The following is a 25,226-nucleotide window of genomic DNA, read 5'->3' on the forward strand; positions in this document are numbered from 1 at the left end:
CCCCAGGAGCACTTTTCAATTAGGGATGGTCCTAAGTGAGGCCTGTGATGCTGTGCATGTCTGTGTTTGCCCTCCATGGAGGGGCTGCCTCTCTCCAGGGGTATGGTTTTCTCCCAGGTGGTAGAGACCCGCCGCCCTTCTTCATAGGCTTTCTGGGCATCTGCCTTGTGATGCCTGATCTTTCCAACAGCCCATGGCTCCAACTCAGAATCAAGTTTTCCTCTCCTAAGTTTTAAGAAAAAAACTTCTTTCTAGATTTTCTGACTGGAAAATCATGGTACGTTTATCCAAGCAGAACTTTTCTCATTTTTGGAAACCACTGTTTTGCGGAAGCCCTAAAGCTTAGTCTGTGCATTGGACCATCAGGCCTGTAGTCCCAGATTTTTCTAGCCTTACAGGGACGCAGTTCAGCAATTCATTTTCAAACGCAAATGTTCTAAATAGTTGGGAAAAGAGAAGTGAAAATAACTGTCTCCCATACCTTCAATGTTACAACATTTTATAGCTAGAAGATGTGTTTTATGATGATCTTCTCACTCCCCCAATTTACAGACAGCCTCGGGAGAGAGGGCCAGCAAGTTCACATGATCTAACGTGGCCCAGTAAGGATTAGAAGCTGGCAGAGTATACTTTACTGCACCACCTTTCTGGATGTCCTCATGTTTCCTAAAACGTACATGTAGCGGAAGACAGTCTATATGTATCAAACGGGGAATTTAGAATGCAAGCTCTATGGAGGCAGGAACCATGAGAGGTGCGGTACACGAGCAAGCCCCAGTGCCGAGCACATACTCCACATTCCGCAAAGCTGGTTGATGGAATGACGAAAGGAAGAAGGTAAGAAACCTGGATTGACTGGTTTAGTCCCCACACTAATGTGGGGGTGGGGGAGGGGAGAGGTCCTGGGGGTTGGAGGACGGAATTAGAACTGCTGCCTGGTGGGGGTGCCTGGGTGGCTCAGTTGGTTGGGCGACTGCCTTCGGCTCGGGTCATGATCCCGGAGTCCTGGAATCGAATCCCGCATCGGGCTCCCGGCTCAGCGGGGAGTCTGCTTCTCCCCTCTCATGCTGTCTCTCTCTCTCTCTCTCTCTCTCTCAAATAAATAAATAAAAAACAAAAAACAAAAAAAACTGCTGCCTGGTGGTCAGCATGGGCCCTGGCTTCTCTGTAGCTCTCTTGCTCTCTAGAATTTACTCACTGCACCGCGACCACAGAACCAGATCACATCATACCCCTGGCTGAATCCCCTCAATGCCTTCCCATCCCAGTCGGTACGACGTGCAAACTCCTTCCGGACCACGGCCTGTCTGCCCACCTCCCCAGCTTCACCGCCCAGTCGACTCCTTAGTCTCGCCCACCCTGCCCCCCACCTGCCAAACGGCCTCAGGCTTCAGAGCTTTCGCACTGGCTGTTCCCTCCGCCAGGCGCTCGCTTGCCCGGGGTCTTTGCCGGACCTGCAGCCTCTCCTTCACATCAGGTGCCCCTTACACGGAAAGGCTAACTTGGACTGCCCGATGTAGACTAGTTCTCTCCCGCTCGCTCCCTTTATATCATGCGGTTCGTCGTTTCTTTCTTTCTTTCGTACTTATGATCTGAATTTGCCGGTTCATTTATTTTTCCGATTTAGTGCCAGGTCCTAAAACAGTGTTTGCCTTGGTAGGCTTCCCCTCAAATACTGTTTAGCGACAAGCGGATGGGCGAAGGGACGCACGATTGAATCAAGGAGCGAAGGAGAAACGCAGGCGGCCCCCAGGCGGCGGCCCCCAGGCGGCGGCCCCCGCGCGTCGGAAGGCGCAGCGGAACCCGAGGGCGGCGGCGCGGTTTCCCTTAAAAGCGCGGGGGAAGCTTGAGGGAGCACACAGGAAGGCAGGGCGGTGAGCGGGAGCGGCCTGGGTGAGTGGCGCGGGGCCGCGGCGGGGAGAGGAGCGCGGGGCCTTGGGATGGGGCTGGGCGGGGGGTTCCGGGGCGCGGGATGGAGCCGCGGAACCCCCCGGGCCGGGGGGCGGGGAGACCCTCGGGGGCTGCGGGGGCCGGGCGTCCGGAGGGTGGGAGCCGGGGCCCCGCGGGATGGCGGGGTCCCGGCTGTCACTCTGCGAGCCAGCTGGCCTGGGTTCTGGGACCAGAGCTGTTGCTGCCTTGCGTGACCCTTACTCACTTTTCCCCTTTGGGCTTCGGCTCGTTTGCGGAACGGGGAGAATCGTTTTTGATCGATTGGTGGATTGATGGGTTCATTCATTCTAGGTGCTTTACTACGTTGTGTTTGCTAGAGATGCATAGACAGCGCCTACCCGTGAGGGGTTCACAGTCTAGTGAGAAAATCCCCACCTTACAGGTGAGGAGGGCCCAGTACAATTAGAATTTGGGAGTTCTTTAAAATAAAACAAAACCCGGGCCCCCTGCTCGGCGGGAAGCCTGCTTCTCCCTCCCCCGGGCCCCCTGCTTGTGTTCCCTCTCTCGCTGTCTCTCTCTCTCTCTCTGTCAATTGAATAAATAAATAAAATCTTAAAAGTATGTATATAAGGGCGCCTGGGTGGCTCAGTTGGTTAAGCGACTGCCTTCGGCTCAGGTCATGATCCTGGAGTCCCGGGATCGAGTCCCACATCGGGCTCCCTGCTCGGCAGGGAGTCTGCTTCTCCCTCTGACCCTCTTCCCTCTCGTGCTCTCTATCTCTCATTCTCTCTCTCAAATAAATAAATAAAATCTTTAAAAAAAAAAAGTATGTATATAAAAAAAAAAAAAACCACCAAATAAAACAGTACCAACCAACCAGCCGGCCAACCTGCTTTACAGAGGAGAGATGTTAATTTGAACATATAAAATTTAGACCTTAACTGAGATTGACGAATACGAATTCTGTTGGGTAGTTAGAAGGAATGTGCATTGTTGGCTCATATATTGCCCATTGTCATGACAACTTAAGTCCAGAAAAATTTACAAAGTGCATTCACAGTTCTTTCAGATGTGATCTTTTTAGCCAAATGACTTAATCAGAGCAGGTGTTGTATCCTCATCTTACTAATGAGTAATGTGCATTCACAACCTCATCAGATGTGGTTTTTACAGCCAGCCGAGTTAATCAGAGCAGGTGGTGTGTTCTCATTTGACAGGGAAAGAGAGGTAGAGGCCAAGTGACTTACCCAGGTTCTCACTGTCAGGACGTGATAAAGCGACTCTGGAATCTAGGCCTCAGGATCCTTGCACCACTGCTCATTTCACACTAGATCGCCTGTGTGTTTCCACGTTTTTATGCACGAATCCCTGTTTTGTGACAAAAAGGGAGTTCACTGGATCATGGATGGCCTGTAAACAGACTTGTATTGACTCTCAGATTGTTCTCTAACAGTACTGGCGTTTTTCCCCCCTTCTGCCCTTGCCTTGGGTGATTTTTATGCGCACTCAAACTTGACCTCCTTCACACTGACGGGTCCTAAATCTGTATCTTCTACCCAATTTCTCCTAGCTTCAAACTGCTAGATCCAGACACCCACTGATCATTTGAATGTCCCCTTGGATATCCCCCAGGCATCTCAAACTCACTATCTCAACTGCACATGCTACCTTTCTCCACAAACCTACACTCCAAATCTAACGATCGAAAGCCTTATTCAATTAGTTGCCTAAGTACAAACCTTTCTTGGTTTCTCCTCAAGTGAATAAAAAATTAGGTTTGATGAAGGGTGGACAGTCGTGAAGGAATATGCTAGGTTGAGTATGAGGAAATCAAAGTAAACGGGAAACTTAGCAAGGCCTGTTTATTAGGATTCTTCTTGGCATCCCTTTGTCTTCAGAGATGATGCTCCTTTCTTCTGGGTTTAGGGAGGGCACTTCGTAGATGAGGGTTTTATGACCTGTTTCAGGGAAGAAGGGTCAGGTGGGGAGGTCAGAGGGACCTTCCTGCTTCTGCCATTGTCTCAACCTCCTTTAGCTTAAAATACTCAATATGCTAAGTTGCCATATTTTGGGGTAGTATGTCCTGAACCCTATGACATTCAGCAGGTAGCTGTTGAATGGCTATTATGTGCCAGATCTTATTTTAGGCACTGGGGATACAGCAGTGACCAGAACAAAGTCCTTACTCTTGTGGAGTTGACATTCCAGTGGGATAAGCTCATAAACAAATTAGCAAATAAGGATCACCAAATGATAAGTGCTGTGAAGAAAACAAACAGAATAGGGATCCATATTGTCACTTGGTTTTTCAGTAAAGTTGTGTGAATTTACTGTGCTTACAGGAGTGCATGAGTGTGTCTGTCTCCTTTCATTTTGTCATTAGTGAATATGACCATGTAAAAATTTACTAGTGTTAGAGGTGAATAGTGCTAATTCTTTGTAATTTGCATGTTTTCGATTACCTAGGAAGTTGAACTCTTTCACACAGCCATTTGCATTTGCCCTTTGAATTTTCTGTGCACATTCTCTGCTTATTTTCCTATTGAGGGGCTAGTGTTTTCCTCTGTTTTGAATAAGCGCTTTATAGTACGTATTTATTGTTGAGTCCTTTATATATAATAGACAAATACTCTTAAACAGTGGTATAGTGAATGTAGGGAGAAAGAAAAAGCAGGAAGCCTGGAATTCCCTTCTCTGCACTTCTCCACTTCTAATACAGTGAGGTTCAGGTGAGCAGAGAGGGAAGAAGTGAGTTTAGGTAGAAGGAAGTGAAGAAAGAAAGAAGAAGGGCAGGTGGGCGGTGAGAAGATGAAGTTGATGAGCCTGGAAGGGAGCAGTTGGGAAGAGGTCAGAGAAGGGGCAAGAAGGAACAGGAACGAGGGAAGGAAAACATGACGGGTGGATGGAAGGCAGTCAGGGGGCCTCTACACAGTGAGCTGGGGTACTTACCTTTTTCTTTTTCTGCCTCTATTAACCTAGCAAATCCTGAGGAGAAGATGACCGTGTTCTTTAAAACGCTTAGAAATCATTGGAAGAAAACAACGGCTGGGATCTGCCTGCTGACATGGGGAGGCCATTGGCTGTATGGAAAACACTGGTAAATATCTAACAGCCCCCACTCCGCCTTTACCTCCAACAACAAAACCATCTAAAAAAACGGCCTAAGGTCAAGATCTTGCTCAGCTATGCTCATCTCTGTAAAACATTGTGGTGTAAAAATAAAATGTGCAAACTACAAAGACAAAGGCTTCTTGTTGTAACCAGTTCTGGAAAACTGTAGCTAGCAGTGCTATTAACACTGGCTGACAGTAGACATAATAGACTATAGTAGTGAGAAGCTGAGGAGATTGAGAGGGAAGTCCACTCCCACGTTCTTAGTAGACTGGGATTGACCTCCTATGTCTCCTTGCAATTTTATTCCTTCAGTTTCTTACTACAGTCTCTTCTGTTATCACTGCTGCTGTTGGACCCTGACTGAAATTGCTTGTTCCAACCCCTGTGACTTTTCCACATTTATCCCATTAGCCCGGATTAATTTAAATGAGACAAAGACTTTCACACCTTTTGTTTGAATAAGGAATTCAATAGCCATGGTTTTATTAGCTGCCTCCAGGCATGAAGGGAGAAGAAAGTGCTAGAGCTCCCTTCTGGTTTAACATGGTAATAAGATTTTTGTGTAAAAATTATATAAATAACTAAAAGCCAATTAAATTGCCTTCTTTTGGGGATTAAGGGTTACATCTTGAGTATTTAACAACACCCTGCCTCCATCCAGGTGTCTTAAATGACTGGTTTGTTAAACAGAAAACAGCTTTTGTAAAGGAAGTCTCCACAGTGGAAAGGAGATTCTTGTACTGATACTTTTGATGAACTGTCTCAGTTCATCTTTGCCCCTGTCAGAGATAATCTTAGGATGCAACATGGTGTCGAGTTTTTTGGCAGCTGTAGATTAAAGGGAACATGTCCCCCTTTCCCCCCCTAAGTATTCTCAAGGCTCAGTGCTTGAATTCTATTAGCGTGTAAAGAACAGACCTGAGAACCTTAAAATTTGTATCATATATATAAAAAATAGGTGGAGAGAATGTTTTGACAAATGGAATATGAAACATATAATGTGTGCCTTTTCTCCCTTTTCTAACCACCCTTGAGTCCTTACACGTCCTGCCACGTGGGAACTAGGATTCCCTTTGCAGGAGCCCCCAGTCCAGGCCACAGCTAATGCAAGCAGGAAGAACCTCCCACACCCTGGGGATCACTGCCCATTTCTGCTACTAGGTGAAAATTTGCGGAAATAACCGTGTACCCTCTTCAGGATGTCTTATAGATACCCTAATAATTAATTAGATCTGAAACAGCTTGAACAGAAATGCTGTCAGAGCCTGGAGGCCTCCTCTTGCTCTGTCTCCACCCTTGACATTCAAGGGTACATTCAGAATGGAAACCCTTATTTTCCTGTTGCTCTTCCTTTTCTCAAATTTTTCTCCTGTGTTCTGTAGTACTATGTGGTCTTTTTGTTTTAAAATTGTAGTAGAAAACACATAACATAATTTGTCACCTTAGCCATTTTTAAGTGTACAGTCAGGAGTGTTAAGTATATTCCCACATTGTTGTGCAACAGAGCTCTAGAATTTTTTCATCTTACAAAACTGAAACTCTATACCTTTTAAACACAACTCCCCATTTCCTCTCCCCGCCCCCAGCCCCTGGCAACCACCATTCCACTTTCTGTTTCTTTTAGTTTTACTACTTCAGGTACCTCGGATAAGTGGCATCATACAGTATTTGTCTTCTGTGACTGGCGTATTTTTCTTAGCATGATGTTCTTAAGGTTCATTAACATTGTAGCACATGGCAGGCTTTCCTTCTTTTTAAAGGCTGAATAATATTTTGTTATATGTGTGTATATAACCACATTTTCTCCATCCGTTCATTGTTGATGAACGTTTGGGTTGCTTCCATCTCTTGGCTGTTTTGAGTAATGCTACTACAGTGAATATGGGTGTGCAGATATGTCTTCTAGATCTTGTTTTCAGTTCTTTTGGGTATATACCCAGAAGTGGGATTGCTGGGTCACAGGGTAGTTCTAAGTTTTTGAGGAAGCACTACACTGTTTTCCGTAGTGGCTGCACCATTTTACAGTCCCTCCAACTGCAGGAGGCTTCCAGTTTCTCCACATCCTCACCACCACTTGTTATTTTGTTTTTGTTTTTGTTTTGTTTTGATGGTGGCCATTGTAATGGGTATGATACAGCATCTTCTGGTTTTGATTTGCATTTCCCTAATGATTAGTGATGTTGCACATCTTTTCAAATGTTTAGACACCATTTGTTTATCTTTGGAGAAATGTCTGTTCAAATTCTTTGCCCGTTTTTAAAAACCACGTTCCTTGTTTTTTTGTTGTTGTTTTTGTTAAATTGTAGGACTTCTTTAACCTATTATGAGATGGTTTGCATGATTTGCAGATATTTTCTCCCGTTCCATAGGTTGCCTTTTCACTCTGTTGATGATGTCCTTTGATGCCCAGAAGCTTTTAAGTTTGATGTAATCCCATTTGTCTATTTTTATTTTTGTTCCTGAGAAATCACTGCCAAATCCAATGTTATGAAGCTTTCCCCCTGTGTTTTCTTCTAGGAGTTTTATAGTTTTAGGTCTTATATTTAGGTCTCTAATCCATTTTGGCCCTTTCCCCATTGTGTGGTCTTGGTGTCCTTGTCTAAAATCAGTTGATCATAAATGTCAGGTATTTACTAAATCACTCGTTCTCTATTCTGTTGGTCTGTACGTTCATGCCAATACCACCAGCTTTGAAGCTTTGTAATATGTTTTGAAATTAGGAAGTATGAGGCCTCCAACTTGGTTCTTTTTCAAGATTATTTTGGCTAATTGGGGTCCCTTGTGTTCCATATGAATTTAGGGTTGTTTTTTTTTTTTTCCCTGTTTCTGCAAAAAATGCCACTGAGATTTTTGACAGGGATTGCATTAAATCTGTAGCTCATTTGGGGTAGTATGGACATTTTTGTGATATTAAGTCTTCCATTCCACGAACGTGCGTTTATTGGTGTCTCTAAATTTAGCAGTGTTTCGCGGTTTTTAGTATATAAGTCCTTCACCTTCTTGGGTTAAGTTTATTCCAAAATACTTTATTTTGTGGTGCTATTGTAAATGGGATTATTTTCTTAATTTCCTTTGTGGATTGTTCATTGTTAATGTATAAAAACAATGGATTTTTATGTGCTGATTTTGTATTCTGCAACTTTGCTAAATTTGTTCTAACAGTTTGTTGCTGTGTGGAATCTTTAGATGTCATCCGCAAACAGAGATAATTTCTATTCCTTTCCAATTTAGATGCCTTTGATTTCTTTCTCTTGCCTAATTGCTCTGGCTAGAACTTCCAAAACCATGTTGAATAGAAGTGGCAAGATATTGCCTTGTTCTTGATCTTTGAGAAAAAGCTTTGTTTCTAACTGTTGAGTATGGTGTCAGCTCTGGGCTTTACATATGTGGCCTTTGGTTATGTTCAGATAGTTTCTTTTAATATCTTCTCTCTTTTATCTGTATATCCCCAACCTTTCTGCATGACAGTCTTCATGTTCTTCTTTCATATTAATCTAGTTTCTTCCCTGAGATAATCTTAACCTGCGGCTCTCTTGAATAGGAGCTGCCTTGGCCCTTCAAATGGGTTGTAAGGTGGGGCTGGCCTTCTCTTAACTCCTCAGTACCTATTCCAAACCATTAATCTTCCATCTTCTTCTAAACATCTCTTTTCCTTTGAGGCTCCTATCTGGCTATATCATGTAACTGTAAACCTCCTAGCTTTCTGGGATCTCCTCTACTTTAGGATTCAGTGCCTGGTTTACCAGTGTCCCTTTCCATCTGAGTCTTGTGGTCTTCCTGAGTGCCCTGAGTCTAGATGTGGATGACTCACGTAAGAGCCTGTCCTTCACTTTCCCTGATTTCATCTACTCCCGGGACTTTCACTGCTACTCCACACTCCTGCAGCTCCTTCTGCCCTTGGTGGCTGAGAACCTTATCATCACTTGCCCCTATTCCACTTCTGAAATCTGGAGCTCCGGTGTCCCAGTCTCTCATTTCAGTCTGCCATTATTCGTTTTCTGACCTTAGGCCTCTTTTTCAGTATTACCAAGACTCTTATCCCTCGGGCCCTCCAGTTCCTTCCAAATCTATCACTCTTCCCTGCTTTCTTCACTTTTTTCCTATCCTAATTTCTCAATCCAACACATCAGACACTTCTCAGCTGCACTTTTCACATGTCCTCCCTGCCTTTTCAATCTCTCATTCCGCCTCCTCTTCACAGTTAAGCCGTTTGAATAGGTTTTGTCTCTTTCCCAACCTCCTACTCATTCTCTGTCCTATCCTGTCTTTGGTAGAATTATTCTCACCAGTTTTATTTCTCATTCTTTTTGACAGCTCGGCTTTAGACACCGTTGACTGTCCTTGAAGTACTTTTTTTTCACTGGCTCCTGTTCTTCCTCCTCGATGTCTGGGTGTTCGTTGCTCTCATCGCGTGCTCCTCCCCTCCACTCATGCCCGAGGGAGGTGGTTGTCTAGGACTCTGCCACAGGCTGTCTTCTCACATTCTGTCCTCTCCCTGTGTCATCTCCACTACTCACAGTGCCTGCGGTTTCCAGCTGTTGTAGGCAAATCCCGGATTCATTTCCATGAAGACCTCTTTGGAGCTCCAGACCTATATATGCGTTCACCTGCTTGTCCCCTTGCGCGCTTCACCGGTGCCTCACGCTTAGCAACTGAGAATCACCTCTTTCTTGCCACACCTGCTCTTCTCCGTGATTGGTACCACTCACCATTTTCCAGCTTCCCAAACTAGAAACGTGAACATCATCCCCTGTTGGTCCTTGATCCTCCTTTCCCACATTCAGGCCGTGCGTTCTAAGCGAATTTTGCCCCTCCTAAATCTCCGAATGTGTTTGATTTCTTCTGCCTGCTCCCCTTCAGCACCACCGTACCGTCATCCCTGGCCTGGGTTCTTACTAAGTGTATCCTAACTGTTCTCTCCTCGCATCCGCTCTTGCCTGTTGCTTATCTGCTTTCCCCACCCCTGCCACAGGGCTCTTTTAAGAAGTGCAGACTGCTGTTCCTTTTAGACTCAACTCTGTGTGACTTGGCCCCATGTGCGTCCATCTGCAGCCTCCCCACCTCTACACTTCAGCCTGTGGAATGTTCACATCACTTTGGAAGAAGTTCACTTTCCATGAAGTTCTGTTTCAGGGGGCCTTGGAGGGCCTTCACACATGGAACACTCCTGGGACTCTCTCCCCATCTCTCCTTACCCAGCCAACTACCTTTCCTCCAGATCTCAAACGTTCTTTCTTCCCTGCCCCGCTGCATACACATTTATATTCTTCCTTCTGTCTCCTTGGCTGAGGTCACCATCCTCCTGCCCAAGGCCCACCCTCCAGTGCTGATCTAAATCATGTTCCTCCTCGTTGGTTATCCCCTCCCTCACTTCATCTTTAATCTCCCCCTTCCTACTTTTCCCTCCTACTTGTCAAACTCCTTGTGGCTTGAACATGTCCTCTCGCAACTTTGTATTTTCATTTATTTACTGCCCTGGCTCTCTCCTTCCATTTTTGCCGTTCTTGAAAGCATACCTCACCTCTGCAATCTCTACCTTCACTTAAGAATAAGCTTAGTAAAATTTGATTTCTAGTTCATCATTTGATTGAACCTGTTCTTGACAAGGTCATTAATAGCTTCTTGGTTGTCAAGTTCAGTGGATACTTTTCAATCCATTTCTGTCACATTTGATTCTCTTTGACTACATCTTTTTTAGTTATCTGGAGGGTATCTTCTTGCTCTGCTCATCCCTTTGATGTTGGACTCTCCTAGGTTCCGATATGCTCATTCCACACACTGCTGAGGTGATCATAACCCCACTACTGTTTTCAAGTATGGGATATAGATTTTGGAGTCATAATATTGTTCTAGTCCTTATCTTGCTTCTCTTGACGTTGTCTGCAAATAGCGGTCCTGGAGTTACATCGCACGATCAGCCATCAGAAAATTCTTTCCAGAACAGAACTCAGATCATGTCGTCCTTCTGCAGATGACCTGTAAATGGCTCTGCGCTGCCTAGAGGACAAAGACCCAATTCTTCAGTCTGGCACAGAAGGCCCTTTGTGATTCTGCCCTGGTCTTTCTCTCTAGTCTCTTCCTGGTCCCTTCCCGTCCCACCTCCATTGCCCATTGCCTCTGTATTCCAGAGGTCGCTAAAAGGCGGCCTGTTCTGTTATCCTTTTTTTTTTTTTTAAAGATTTTATTTATTTATTTGACAGAGAGAGATACAGCGAGAGAGGGAACACAAGCAGGGGGAGTGGGAGAGGGAGAAGCAGGTCTCCCGCAGAGCAGGGAGCCCGATGCGGGGCTCGATCCCAGGACCCTGGGATCATGACCTGAGCTGAAGGCAGATGCTTAACGACTGAGCCACCCAGGCGCCCCCTGTTATCTTTCTCTTTACCTTTGCATGTGTTCTTCCCACCCTCCACACAAACACTTTTACTCTTCTTCACCTGGCCAGTAACTCAAAAAATGTGTCATAGGGGTGGCATTAGATGAAGAGGAAAGAAAAACAATAGTTATTCAACAGTGTGTTGAATAATTACTCTTTACCCCGGGGGCTGGATTAGTTATTTCCATGTGTGTGGTCTCTGTGAATCCTCAGAATCCCCCTGTGAGAGAGGTAGTAAGATTTCCATATCTAGATTAGGAAATTGAGGCTCAGAGAAATTAGTAACTTGTGGGATTTGGACCCAGGTAAATCATACTCGAAATCCCATGTCTCTTCTTTGCTAGTGACAAACTTTGGAGAGCAGTGCTCACTTTAGTGTGTAAGTTCCACTGTATTAATGACACACACTATGTTGTTTTTTTTTTTTTTTAAGGTTTTATTTATTTATTAGAGTGCAAGAGAGCATGAGCAGGGGGGAAGGGGGAGGAGGGAGAAGCGGGCTCCCCGGGCCTGATCCCAGGATCCTGGGATCATGACCTGAGCCGAAGGCAGACGCTTACAAACCGAGCCACCCAGGTGTCCCACACACCACCTTTCCACTGCCTTTCATATAACTTCATCAGAACTCTGTGCTTATGTTCCTGTTGCAGTTTTAACTGCTCCAAAAGAATAAAGCCCTTAGAACACATTTATTAGCATTTATTATACATTAGTGGTGAAAACTGAACATGCTGCCCAGGGACCAAGATGCTCATTTCAAAACTTCCTGAGTGTCGTTGATTGTTGCTCTGTGTTCTGTGGATGTCTTTGTTCATAGCTTTGTCAGACTTCCTTTTTGCTTACTGTTCTCTCCCTTTCACCCTGCCTTTCCCTTTTTAGCTTCCTTACCTGTTTGTAATAAATAGATGTGTATATTTTTCCTAAATTCTCTGAAAATATTGAAACTTACAGCAAAATTGAAAGAATTTTACAGTAAGCACCTGCCTATCTATTACTTGGATTCTAGATTTTACTGTATTTGCTTACGTGTTCTGTCCATCTCTCCATCCTTCCCTGTCTTACTTTTTGATGCATTTCAAAGTAATTTGTAGGTGTTTGTGTACTTCCACCTAAATACTTGAAGATGCATATCAGTAATTAGAGTTCAGGATTTGCTTCTAGTGTTTTTTTCCCTTTGTTATAAAGTTAACGTACAATGAAATATACAGATCTTAAGCATACGTTGGCTGAGTTTTGTCAGGTGTGTATACCTGTGTCACCGAGATTCCTAGCAAGATACAGAATGCTGCCAGCACTCCGGGTGTTTTCTTCATGTCCCTTCATGGTCAGTCTCTGTCCCCTGCCTCCTGAGGTAGCCATTGTGCTGATTTTTTTTTCCCCCCACCATAGATTCATTTTTCTTAGTTCTAGAACTTTATATACATGGAATAATATGTATTCTATTTTTTTTAAATAAGATCTTATTGAGATAGAGCGTGCACACATGAGTGGGGGGAGAGGCAGAGGGAGAAGGAAAAGCGGGCTCTCCACTGGGCAGAGAGCCCGACACGGGGCTTGATCCCAGGACCCTGAGATCATGACCTGAGCCAAAGGCCGACCCATAACTGAGCCACCCAGGCGCCCCATATGCATTCCTTTTTGTAAGGCTTCTTCCTCTCAGCCTAATGGCTTTGAGATTCGTTCATGCTGTTGGATTTATCTGTAGGTCATTCCTTTATATTGCTCAGTAGTATCTAGATGATAAGCATATAATAATTGTTAATATCTTATACTTAGAGAATTTTAAGTTACTTGATTTTGATTTCTAAGACCGGTGAACATAGTTTCTTATGTTACTCATTTTAAAAAACAAATTATTTTATTATGTGCATTTGAGTTTTTTCTTCCCTTTGAAAGGAAAACAGTATCTCCTGATAGAGGATTCACATGACAATAACAATTGCCTGTATTTTAACGTTGATTTCTTCAGATTTTAATAAGGGTCATGGTTCCCCTAAGAAAAAGTTTTTCTTTTTCTGCAACAGAATTGGAAAAAGTTGCACATACTTATTTTTATCTGCCCCATTTTTGGTTGCTGCCTTGAATTTATCTTTTGACCCAGGTATTTTATTTGCAGGCTCTTTTCCATTGTTACTATGTTTGTAAGTTTTCTTCTCCCTTCCCATTCCTTTCCCTTTTTTCTCCCTTCCCTTCAGCTTCAGGGAAAAATACCTGTGATACTTTTCCCTCCGCCCAACTTCCCCACAGCTGGTTGCAGGCGTCGACAGGAGCAGAAGGGACTGCTCTCAGGACTCGTAAGAGCAACTGAAGAGGAGGAAATGACCCTGTTTGCTGAAAGTAAAGAGAATCTAAGTATTGCTCATTCCTCTTCAACTGCTCTTCTCGAGCTTTCTGGGCTCCCTGGGGGAGATTATGTTCCAGGTCCTTCAGTTCATCGTGCCAACAGTTACCTGCAGTCATCCTCACCCTTTTAGTAGCAAAGAATCTAATAAAAAGCTCAGGAGAAAGGAGATAGTGTAGTCTTAAAGTTGTCTCTGGAGTCAGGCAAGACTGATAGTTCCTAGCAGTGTGATCTTGGGCTCCCTGAGCCTTAGGCCCGCCTGTACAGAGGGATGGTAACAGTACCTCACTGGGTCATTGAAGGATCAAGTGGGGAACCGTAAAGCTCTTAGCATAGTGCCTGATAGACCTAGCGGTTCAATAAGTGCTAGTAATTATGAGTAAATTTGATATACTGTATGTTCAGTACTTTGAGAGTTAAAATGAATTATTTCTGGTAACCAGTGAATGATTCGAGGGACCGCTAGTGGGGAAGGGAGGCGAAGATCTGCCAAATGGTCTAATAATATCTCGGTCTTATTTATTCCACCTTACGTGTGTAACAAGACAGCTTGGAAGGTCTAGTTTGAAGACGTAGCGAAACCACAAAAGAGGCAGGGCTAAGCAGTTACAGCTAGGGTGGTCTGCGCCATTATGCATCTGATCTAAGCTCAGATTGTTCCTACATTGGGGAATCTTGTCCTTGCTTATCCTGGCTCTGGTTTCTCTCCCTGTGATTTTGGTGTGTGGGCCTTGGCCCAGCATCTCAGCTAAAACTCTTGCCTCAGCAGTTAACAATAGCCCCGCTCTTGTTCCATTCTGGCTCCTGGCGTTTGGCTGAGTCCTTTGGCTCCATTCTCTGGTGCTGCTTCTGCCACCCACCTTGGCCGTTGCCCCATAGCTCCCTACTGTTGATTTCTGTGGGGCGTCTAGCTTTCCAGCCAGAATTCCTGATACTTCCTTGGAGATTTTAAAATCCCGTGAACACTATGAATCCCTCAATATGAAACTTGCAAAGCAAATATGATACTATAGTGATGTTCCTGGGTCATGTGTCCCTAGGCTTTTATTAATATTGGAGTTCCCCCCCCCCCCACTGAATATAGAAACAATCTTATTATACATCAACTTTCATAAGCTGGGTGGAAGCTCACCTTTCAAGGTCTGTAGCCAAAAACAATTGCTTAGAAGAAGTAAAACTAAGTGGTTATAAGTTGGCCTGGGGGGGTGGTGTGTTCAGTGTCATTCAGTTTTATTGAGAACTTAGTAATGATAGTAATCACTAACACTTAATCGGCGCTTGTCACGTACCAGACACAATTCTAAGCACTTTACGTTTATTAACTCATTTTAACTTCCGAACAACTTTGAGATGGTTATTAATCTCCTACTGGCATGAGATTAATAGCCCTATACAGTTGAAGAAACTGAGGGACAGCAAGATTAAGTAATTTGCCCAAGGTCACACAGCTAATAAGTTTTAGAGCCGTGATTCCAAACCAGGTGGTCCTCATGTTAACATCTCAAAATGGCTTCTGTGTCTAAGGGAGCATGAGAACAATGAAGAACCGTAAGTCGAGGTTGTCTTCTGCCATAAGCCCCATAGGGTGTAAGACAGATATTATGACGTAGTGTTTCAAATCTGGGCTTCTGAGCCAGGCTGGTCTGGATCCGAGCCTTCTGTTTGTCACTTGCTGGATCTGTGACTTTGGGCAGATTATTCCAGCCTGTTAAACTCCACTTTATTTGTCCTATAGTATCTGACAACCTTATTGTGACACCTAGGAGATAGAATCACAGCTCCTGGCACAGATTAAAACAGTTACTTTTATTACAGATGTGTGAGGCACTCTGTGCTGTCCTGTTTGAGGGTACGAAGTAAATGTTAGGGGTGCCTAAGGAAAAAAAAGGATTACTTTATTTTTTTTTTAAAGATTTTATTTGCCAGAGAGAGGGAGAGTACAAGCAGGGGGAGTGGCAGGCAGAGGGAGAAGCAGGCTCCTTGCTAAGCAAGGAGCCCGATGCAGGACTTGATCCCAGGACCCTGAGATTATGACCTGAGCCGAAGGCAGATGCTTAACCATCTGAGCCACCCAGGCAACCCGCCCCCCCTCCCCGAAAAAAAGGATTACTTTAAAGGTTTTTTTTATTATGGAAATTTTAATCCTATAAAAATTAGAATAGGATAATCAATCCCCATGTGTCATCACCCAGCTTCAATAAATATCAACATTTTACTACTCTCATTTCATTTCTCTACTTTTTTTTCTGGAATATTTTAGAATAGATTCCAGAAATTCAAGCTTATAGCATTTATACTTCAGTACCTTCTCTTTAATAAGTAAGGACTTAAAAAAATCATGCCATTATGATGAACCTAACAAAATTAAAAATCTTTCATGTCCTCTAATATACAGCCTGTTCATATTTTACCTATTATCCCCAAATTCTTTGTTTTATGGTTTTGTTCAAATCAGTATCAAAACAAGTTTTCACACAAAGCATTTAGTGCCTGTCTCTTAAGCCTCACAAACTCTAACCCCCTCCTGCTTCCACAGTGTTTATTTTCAAAACCTGGCAGGTCTACATTTGCCCTGGAGAATTTTTCATACTCAGGTTTGGTGGGTAACTTAAACCAATCAGTGCTGTGCAGAGTCCTATAGCCTGAGGCAAAAAGAAAAATCAGTGCTCCTGGTTCTCTCTTCAGTTCAAACTGCGGTATTGTGTTCATCATGGGTCTTTTGCATTCATTTTGATTTTTAACATTATTGTATTAAAATATTTGTCTCCATTGTGTTTTTTGGCCTAAATTTTGCACCCAAGACAAGTGCCTCCCTCTCCTCATTGCAGCCTTGGCCCTGACTTATTTAATCTGATCCTGTGTTTTGTAAACTGGTGATCAGACCCAGATGCTAGAGCTTTGCTGTGGCCCCGCAACACAGTTACTCCTGGGAACGGATTAGAGATGCCCCACCCCAGACCTGCTGAGTCAGAATGTGCGTTTAACCAGATCCCCAGGGGATTTGTGTGTCTACTGCAGTTTGAGGAGCCCTGCTCTGGGGGCATAATTAGATTTAGGTTTAATTTTTTGGTGCAAGAATGTTTCATACATGTGTTACAGATTTTTTTTTTTTTTATATTTTACTTTTGTGCAAGCAAGCTGGGGGAGGGGCAGAGAGAGAGGGAGAGAGAATCTCAAGCACACTCTGTGCTCCACGCAGAGGCCAATGCGAGGCTCGATCCCACGACTCTGAGACCATGACCTGAGCCGAAATCAACAGATGCGTAACCGACTGCACCACCCAGGTGCCCCATGTGTTGTGGATATCTTATTGTATCACGTCAGAAAGTATGTGGTGTTGAGTTTTCCTGTTTTGGGGGATATTAAGGTTGATCGGTGCATTCAGAGGCGATCGGCTTAGTCCACCCATTAGAAAGTCAAGATAGTCATGTCTGAGTTGCTAGAGCCACATGGTTGAGAGGAGGAGCGACCCTATGGGTTAGAATGTTGACTTTACACCCGGCAGCTATGCAACATCGCTATGCTTCAATTCTTTGTAAACTGGAGATGGTTGTAGAACCCATCTCCTCAGGTTGGCATGCCGATTTTTCTTAGAATAGGGCCAGGCACAAAGAAGGCGTTCCATCAGAAGTAGTGCTTCTTTTCCTCTTCTGGTTTTTGTATCCTTATCGGAGAAGGCATCATAACAACCGTGTGTTTTGAGTTGGGCCTTCAGTGAGTAGGTGATATTAATGACTTGAGCATAGGCAGAAAATGGAAATGCACAGTGTATTTTTGGAGATTGGCAAAGAGTTTGACTTCACTGTAGACTACAGTCAGATTTTTTTTTTAGTAGAATGAGTGGAAAAGCCCGGTTGTGGAAATCTTTGTAGGCTGTTTGTAGTATTTGGTGAGCAGTGGAGACTCAGTGAAGATGTTTAAGGAGGGGAGCTTGTCATGAACAAAGTTGGGCTCAAGAAGCTTAATCTGGGCCCCTTGGGCAAGAGACCCTGGAGTGGTGGGCATGGGAAGGCTTGGGGTGTGTGTGTGTGTGTATGTGTGTGTAGGGCATGGGAAGGCGTGTGTGTGTGTGTGTGTGTGTGTGTGTGTGTGTGTGTGCACGTGCGCATGCGTATTTGATAGTGTACATAGACGCTAAGAGAGGCCAGACCAGAGTGGTGGCATTGGGAGTGGAAAACTAAATGGGTGCAGTGAGGCTTGACAGTGTCTGCGACCTTTATCGAGCCCCTTAATACACTTAACCTATGCACCTCGGTCTCCTTCTGGGGTGATGGGGGTAAGGAGATCTGCTTAGCAGGTTAGGTGTAAAGATGAAGTGAGCTGATGCATGTGCTAGTACCTGCTATGTTGCCTGGCTCATGGCTTCCCCTCAATAAATGTTAGCTGTTACTAACGTTAGATAATGGACTGGCTGTTTGGTTGAAGGAGGGGAAAAGAAGTCATTTTTTGGTTTCAAGACTAGGATAATTGGTGATACAGAAAGAGGCAAGTGGCCAGGGAGAATTGGTTTAAGGAGGAGGTATTATTCTTTTCCCTTTTAGCTATGTTGGGTTTGAGACCCTGACAGCATATCCAGTGGGAGATGTGTTAGATTCCAGGGGTAAATTATGCATGAGCCACACCTGACTGGACCTGTATTATTTCTTTTGGTACAGATTATGGTTTCAGTAATGTCTTGGGCTTCATCTTTCAGTATCTCGGGGGTTCTGACAAAGCAGATGTTTTACCTTGACATCAGTTTGGATTAGCTTCTGACTTTGCAAGTGGTGGTCTAGGGCCTGGCTGGTTCAGCATGGGCGGAAGGTAGGGAGGGCTTTTTCCCTTAACAACTTTTCCTCATTTCACATTCTGTTGTGGTTTTAAGAGAGCAGTTCGTATTGCTTTTCAGCCATTTCAATGTTCTCTCTCTCTCTCTCTCTTCTCTCTGCACAAGCTGATGCTAAAGTTTGGGGTATTAATAGGTGCTGTTTAAAGAAGCTCATTTATGGGCAATTAAATAACATGCCTGTCAGCTCAGATTTGATAGGGAATAGGAAAACTTTTCTTTCTTTTTTTAAGTGTAATGAAATTTAATTATATTCCCTTTCCTTTTAGCTCTTTTGTCATTTTATTTGGAAAACATTTCTTTAAAAAAAAATCTGTGTTCTTTCCCATATGTTTATGGTGGTGGATGGGCTAGGGAGGACTGAGCTGGAAGGGCAGGAGGTGTATTTAAATTTGTTGATTTCACCTAATTTTTAGGGCTGTTTCTGTCAGTGGTATTAGCTACTCTAAGCACTGCAGAGAGAACAGTCGTAGCTGATGCTGAAACTAACCCCTGTCTAGGTAGCCACTGACATCTCAGTGCGTGTCGTGGAACAGCAGAAACACTGACCATAGTCACTGACTAGTTTATGAGTTGCTAAGTCAGAAGGTCTGTCCTGCATCCTAGAGCCCAGAATAAATACCCCTTTATGCCCATGGTTTTTTTGTTTTTTTTTTAAGATTTTATTTATTTATTTGACAGAGAGAGTGAGAGAGCACAATCAGGAGGAGCAGTAGAAGGAGAGGGAGAAGCAGGCTCTGCGCCGAGCAGGGAGCCCGATGCGGGACTCGATCCCAGCACCCTGGGATCATGACCTGAGCCAAAGGCAGATGCTTAACGACTGAGCCACCCAGGCGCCCCTGTGCTCGTAGTTTATAGAGAACAGCTGGTAGGCTTGAAGAGAGAGAGGAGACTCTCCTGTGCTTCCTTCTCGAATAGCTGATGTAACCTCTGTGCAGTCTGTTTTCTGTCTTCCCTTTATCTGCGTAAGTAGATGAGAGTGCCTTGTGTATAACTTACAAGAGTAGCTATTTTCGCTAGATTTTTAATTTCAGTGCTGAGTTATCCATTCTTGTTCACTGTGGACTCGAGTGACCGATGCCCTCCCTCCTTCCTTTTTTTCCCGTTTTAGTAAATACAATCTGGGGAAAATGCCCTTGGTTTGCTTTATATTGTTACTGAAAATGTTAAAAATGTTGGTCCTTGTATGTTGTTGAATATACCACCAAGTAAAGGAATCCATCCAGAGGTACCATTTGACCTCAAGATTCCTGCACGCAAGTGTGGTGTACTTTTCACTCGCCCGGACAGAAGTGGTGGGATACACTTGTCCTTTACGTTTGATGGTAGACTTAACTTTGTTTTTCCTTTGCTAATCTTCACCAGGAGCAACAGGGATGACAGAATTTTAATGCCAGGGATTGCTTGTCTGAGTCCTTATTTTCTCTCTCCTTTTATGCACTCTAAGGGGCATTGAACTGAAGACAGTCACCACTTAATATATGGTTATCAATAGGATTTCTTCTTGACCCTTGATACTTTCCTGACATTAGGGAACTTCTTTATCTCATGTGGTTGGGAGAGGTAAGAAGAAACAAATTTCTGAAGTAGCAGGTACCACATCATGGGGAGGCCGGGAGAACAAGAAAGAACATCATCCTCTGGTTAAGTGGAAGGACCAGACCAGAAGGCCCTAAAATCCTTTTCAAAGTCATTAACGCCTTTATTGTTTTCCTGGAGTTTGTGACCTAGCACTCTACCGTTTACTTCTCTTGACTGTGCATTCTTTAGGTCCAGAAGATCCAGCATGTTCTTCAGCAGGCTGCCTGTCTTCCTGCTTGGTGACAGGTCTTTCTCTCGGGCAGAGATGAGCAGTATGGTCCCATGTGTGACGCTTCTCACTGCGGCAGCCTGTTTGTGTTTGGGTGGGGAGTTGGGGCGTGGGGTGGGTGGGGGCGATGTGTACTTGACAAAGCTCCCCCACTCTGCACACAAGAGACTCGCTTCTCTAAGGTTCTGTTCTGTCTGGGCTTCCATTGCCACTCCATCCGGGCTATTACACAGATAATCCGGGGACCCCGCCACTGATAATCTCATGATTAGTTATTCTGGGAAGCTCGGAGAAGTTGAAGTAGTTGTTATAAACATCTGAACTTGAAATCCGTTTTACGTAAAGCAGAAACTTGGTTTGCATGCACCACGGGAAAAGCCGGTGGTAGAAATTGCTGTACAATTTGCCTCTAGACTGTAGTGGGAAGTACCTGTTTTGGGAAATAGGATGGATCAATATGATTTTTTTCTTTCCATGTAAAGTTGTTATTGAAATAACAACTTATCTTATTTTGCAGTCCTAAAGTAATAAATAAAACCTTTATGGCTCAGAATAAATTGTGAGCATCCCATTTCCTGTGGTAGCAGCCATGTTCATATTCTTCTAAAGCCTCAGGCAGAGTGACATCAGCACATTTTTTCATTTTCTAATCCAGAAGCTTCTGGTTTCTGTCAAAGAACCTGTATTTTAGTACTGAGCAGGTAGATCTTCAGGGACCTTTTTTGATGTGACTATGTTTTAAATTGTGTTAAACTTCCAATTCCCTTGGGAGGCAGCATGACGTAGTAGAAAGAGCACAGGCTTGGAATTTATAAACAGTACTTTTTCTTTCTTTTTTTTTGGTAACAGGGTCTTAGATTCACTTTCAGATTCTTGCCCCATTAGCAATCTAGAATTTCTCTGATACCAGACTCAACCACTGGGACAGTTCTTGTGGGGCTTCCTCGTGTACCAAAAGGAGTTACTCATTTAGCTTTTTAGATGGTTCTAGTTCCATTTTCCTGTCCCCTGAACACACACACATGCACGCACGCACACACCCACACATGCACGGCCGTGGGTCTTGATCTGGTCAGGTTTCCATGACTGTTCTAACTCTTCATCCTCCGCTGTGCCACAGTGATTTCTCCTCTTGCCCTTTGGTGGTAGTCACAGTGAAGAACTATCCCAGGCGATCTGTGGGCTCGAGAATGCCAAATACTCCTAAAAGAATCACCTTCAGTTTTTCCCTGCAGGACAAAGCCTGCCTGTGAGCACCGTGAGTCACTCTCTCCTGTTCAGACATTTGCCACTTACTTATTAAACAGTTATTTATTGAATACCTTTTATCTACAGGAGTCTGCTGTGTGCTGTGGGAGAGAAAATGGTGAATTATCCATGAATTCAAGGCTATTATAATGAAGGAAGAAAGAGAAGACAAGCAGTTCTGTGTGTGGTGGGGTAAAGGGGTGGGTGGGGTTGTGCTTGGCCTTCTAGTTTTTAAAAGGGAGAGGGGGTAGAACAATCAAATCCCTGCAGGGGTAAAGCTCATTGTGTGCTCTAGGAAGAGCAAAATGTGCAGCTTGCTGAGAGTGGGGCAGCATTGAGGGCATGATGGGGGATAAGGAAGTGGTTCTTAACTTCTTTCCTCAGTTATCCATCACATTTTTCTTTTCCTTTATTTTTTTTAAAGATTTTTTTTTTTTAAGTAATCTCTGCACCCGACGTGAGACTCGAATTCACAACTCCAAGATCAAGTGTCGCATGCTGCACTGACTGAGCCAGCCAGGCACCCCTCTGCACATTTTTCCTTTGGTTTTCAAGTGAGGTGCAGTGTCAGTGTAGTTGAGATTCATCTGGCGTTCTCTCCTCTGTCGCAGGGCTCAGGGCATCTCTTCCTGCTGCTTCTCGCTGCCTCATGTAGATAATCTGCTCCACTCTCAGCCCACTATTACCACATGTGTCTTTAGTCAAGATCAATGTCTGCAATTTCAGACGTGTATTTCCACTTGTCCTCTGACCCCTCCACCTGCACTCACTGCTATCTCAGATTCACAGATCCAGAATGAAGCCTAGCTTCCGCCCTCTTGAACCAGTACCTCCTACTGTCTTCCATCCCTGAGTGGTACCACCTTCTGCCAAGGGCTCAGTAAAAAAAAATGTGGACACTGCCTTTCACCCCCTCAATCCCCACAGGCCAGCCGTTAAGTTTGCCTCCTAAATATCAGCTGCCTCTGTCCTCTTCTTGGTCCTGGTTCCAGGGGACCTCATGTCATCATCGCTGACCTACATTCCTGAAGAATCCGCTCTGGTCTCCTTAGATCCCGTCTTGTGTTGACCGTGGCTGACTTCACACTACAACCAGAATGATCCTTCTAATGTGTAAATCTGGTCACTTCACTTACCTTCCTGAAACTCTTTCATGGTTTTTTTTTGTTTTTTTTGTTTTTTTTAGATTTTTATCTATTCTTTGAAAGAGAAAGGGAGAGAGGGAACACGAGTGGGGGAGTGGGAGAGAGAGAAGCAGGCCCCCTGCTGAGCAGGGAGCCCAATGCGGGGCTCGATCCCAGGCCCCTGGGATGATGACCTGAGCCGAAGGCAGACGCCCAACGACTGAGCCACCCAGGTGCCCCTCTCATGGCTTCTTATGACCCTAAGGGTCAAGTCCCAATTCCTTAAATAGCTTCAAAGTCCGCTGGGGTCCGGCTGGTGCCTGTCCTCTTTCAGGGCTCCTCCCATGGCAGGCCACCTGCAGCTGTCCTGAACTACTTTCCGTTTCCGAGGTTGGCCGGCCTCCTACTCTCAGGCTTTGACAGGCTGTTTCCTTTGCCTGTGTTCCCCTCCCTGATTTTGCCCTGCTACTTTTTATTTCTCCCCTAGATCTACACTGTAGTGTCACTTCCTGTAAAAAGCCTCCTCTAATTCCCCCAAGACTAGGTTAGGTATTCCTAAATGGGCCCCTGTTATGGAGCATATAAGAGTCATGTCACGTTACCACTGTTGAATTGTCTTTCTTCCCTTCTAAACTGTAAACTTCGTGAGGATGGGGAGTGCTGGGCTTATTCACCAGTATAGCCACACCTAGCATAGTGCCTGGCATGTCCTTTATCAAGAAACAGGTCTCTTACTTTATCACCGATACTTGCCAAGAGCTGTTCTTCGCCACGTGATCTGAAGCTGCTTCAGGTCAGGACCAAATCTGGGTCATTGTACCATACCCAGCACTTTGTGTTAAGTGAGTTGATTTCACCTGCTACTTTTGGGAGCTTTATCACACTTGAACTTATAAAAAAACACTATGAATGTAAATTTTAAAAATTAGATGAAATTAGGAAGCAATGTGATTAACGAATGTGCTATAAAATCTATATACTAATGAGTATTGTGCATTCAGTGTTGTCTGAATTAAGAAAAAGCATTAAAGCATTTATTTTAGAGTCAGGTTGGAATGGGTTGGAATTCTAGTCTACTGTTTAATAACACGGTGATCTTGGACAAGTCCGTTCCTTCTCTGAGTCTTAACTTCTTCGACTATAAAATGAGAATATAATGTCTGTCTTGCAAGGTTGTTACAAAGGTTAAAGGTTTGTGAAAACAGCTGCTGTAGTATCTGGCACATGGGATTGTTCCATGAATTTCAAGTTATTTTCTCTTTTATTCCAATAAAAATGCCTTTCCTGGAACATTTTTGGAATTTCTTTTTTGAAATAGTTTCCAGAGCTGGCTATCGACGATCAGAATATATCAATGGGAGAAATCTTTTTTCTTTGAGGACATGTTTTGTTTTTAGAAACAGCTTGGTTCAGAGAGCAAAATCAAGATGGTTAATACCATTTTTGATATTTAAAAAAATTAAGTATGATTATAATGGATTTTCTTTTGTAGTATTTAAATTGGTACATATTCTAGCTTTCTCACAGGTGGCATTGACAGTGTATTCCGTCTGGCACATTAAAATCCGGGGAAATAATTATAAAGAAATCTTGATTTTTGAATAGCACTCTGATAAATCAAGCAGTATTAGCAAGCTCAAGAGAACTGAGGTCTTTAATCATATACTTAATCACAAGTTAACATCGAAAATTTTACTACTAGCAAAAAAGAATTTAGGAAACCGTGATCCAAGGTGCTGTATTCTTGTATGTGTTTGGGGCCGTTCTCTTTTCATCTAGGCCCACAGGAATCCATGTGGCTGAAATGCAGTAAGGAAGATGGTATCTTACTAATGACCCCGAGGAGCCTGGCACCTTCAGAGGCCTGCCCCTAGTGGGAGGGGAGGAGCCAGCTGGGGAAATGGACAGAGATGTGCAGGCAGATATACAGCCTTTATAGTAGTATAGAGAGCTTGTACAGAACAATCTGTAGGATGTGTTCATCATAGAAGAGACTGGAGGCACAGGTTATTCTATCTATAGGGAAAAAAACAGTAAGTGTTTGGAGGAGCACAGTTCTGTGTGGTTCTTGTGGTGGTAGTGGTACCCCCTCCCCGCCAGGGCTAGTGTGGAAGCTGGACTGAGGATTAGCCTAATCCAGGGGGATCCAGTGACAATGCTCAGGTTACTACAAGGAACGCAGGTTTATTTGGTGATCTAGCGGTTGCTAAGGATTTAGTATCTTACCTCATCATTGTATAGAGGTCATGAATGGGAGGTGTCAGAGTCAACTATAAAGGGTTGTTGACATACTATTTTTAAATATATAAAATTCAGTGGGCGCCTGGGTGGCTCAGTTGGTTAGGTGACTGCCTTCGTTCGACTCAGGTCATGATCCTGGAGTCCCGGGATCGAGTCCTGCATCGGGCTCCCTGCTCGCCAGGGAGTCTGCTTCTCCCTCTGACCCTCCCCACTCTCATGCTCTATCTCATTCTCTCTCTCAAATAAATAAATAAAATCTT

General features: G+C 44.1%; 1 protein-coding gene across 6 annotated transcripts in view; it reads left to right on the forward strand.

Annotated features, from left to right (window-relative positions):
* AGK (acylglycerol kinase) overlaps nt 1-25,226 on the forward strand; it is a 105,042-nt gene that overhangs the window by 27,246 nt on the left and 52,570 nt on the right. For 2 of the 6 annotated variants that reach the window (XM_027574880.2, XM_027574886.2), the window contains exons 1-2: nt 1,827-1,893; nt 4,870-4,987. In XM_027574880.2, the coding sequence (XP_027430681.1) occupies nt 4,887-4,987 (101 nt within the window). In that variant the 5' untranslated portion in view covers nt 1,827-1,893; nt 4,870-4,886. Of the gene's footprint in view, nt 1-1,826; nt 1,894-2,045; nt 2,333-4,492; nt 4,620-4,869; nt 4,988-25,226 lie in introns of those variants that run through there. The other 4 variants (XM_027574883.2, XM_027574882.2, XM_027574884.2 and 1 more) reach the window with 4 other exon arrangements.

Source organism: Zalophus californianus, chromosome 12 (assembly GCF_009762305.2).
Source record: "Zalophus californianus isolate mZalCal1 chromosome 12, mZalCal1.pri.v2, whole genome shotgun sequence".
NCBI classification, from domain to species: domain Eukaryota; kingdom Metazoa; phylum Chordata; class Mammalia; order Carnivora; family Otariidae; genus Zalophus; species Zalophus californianus.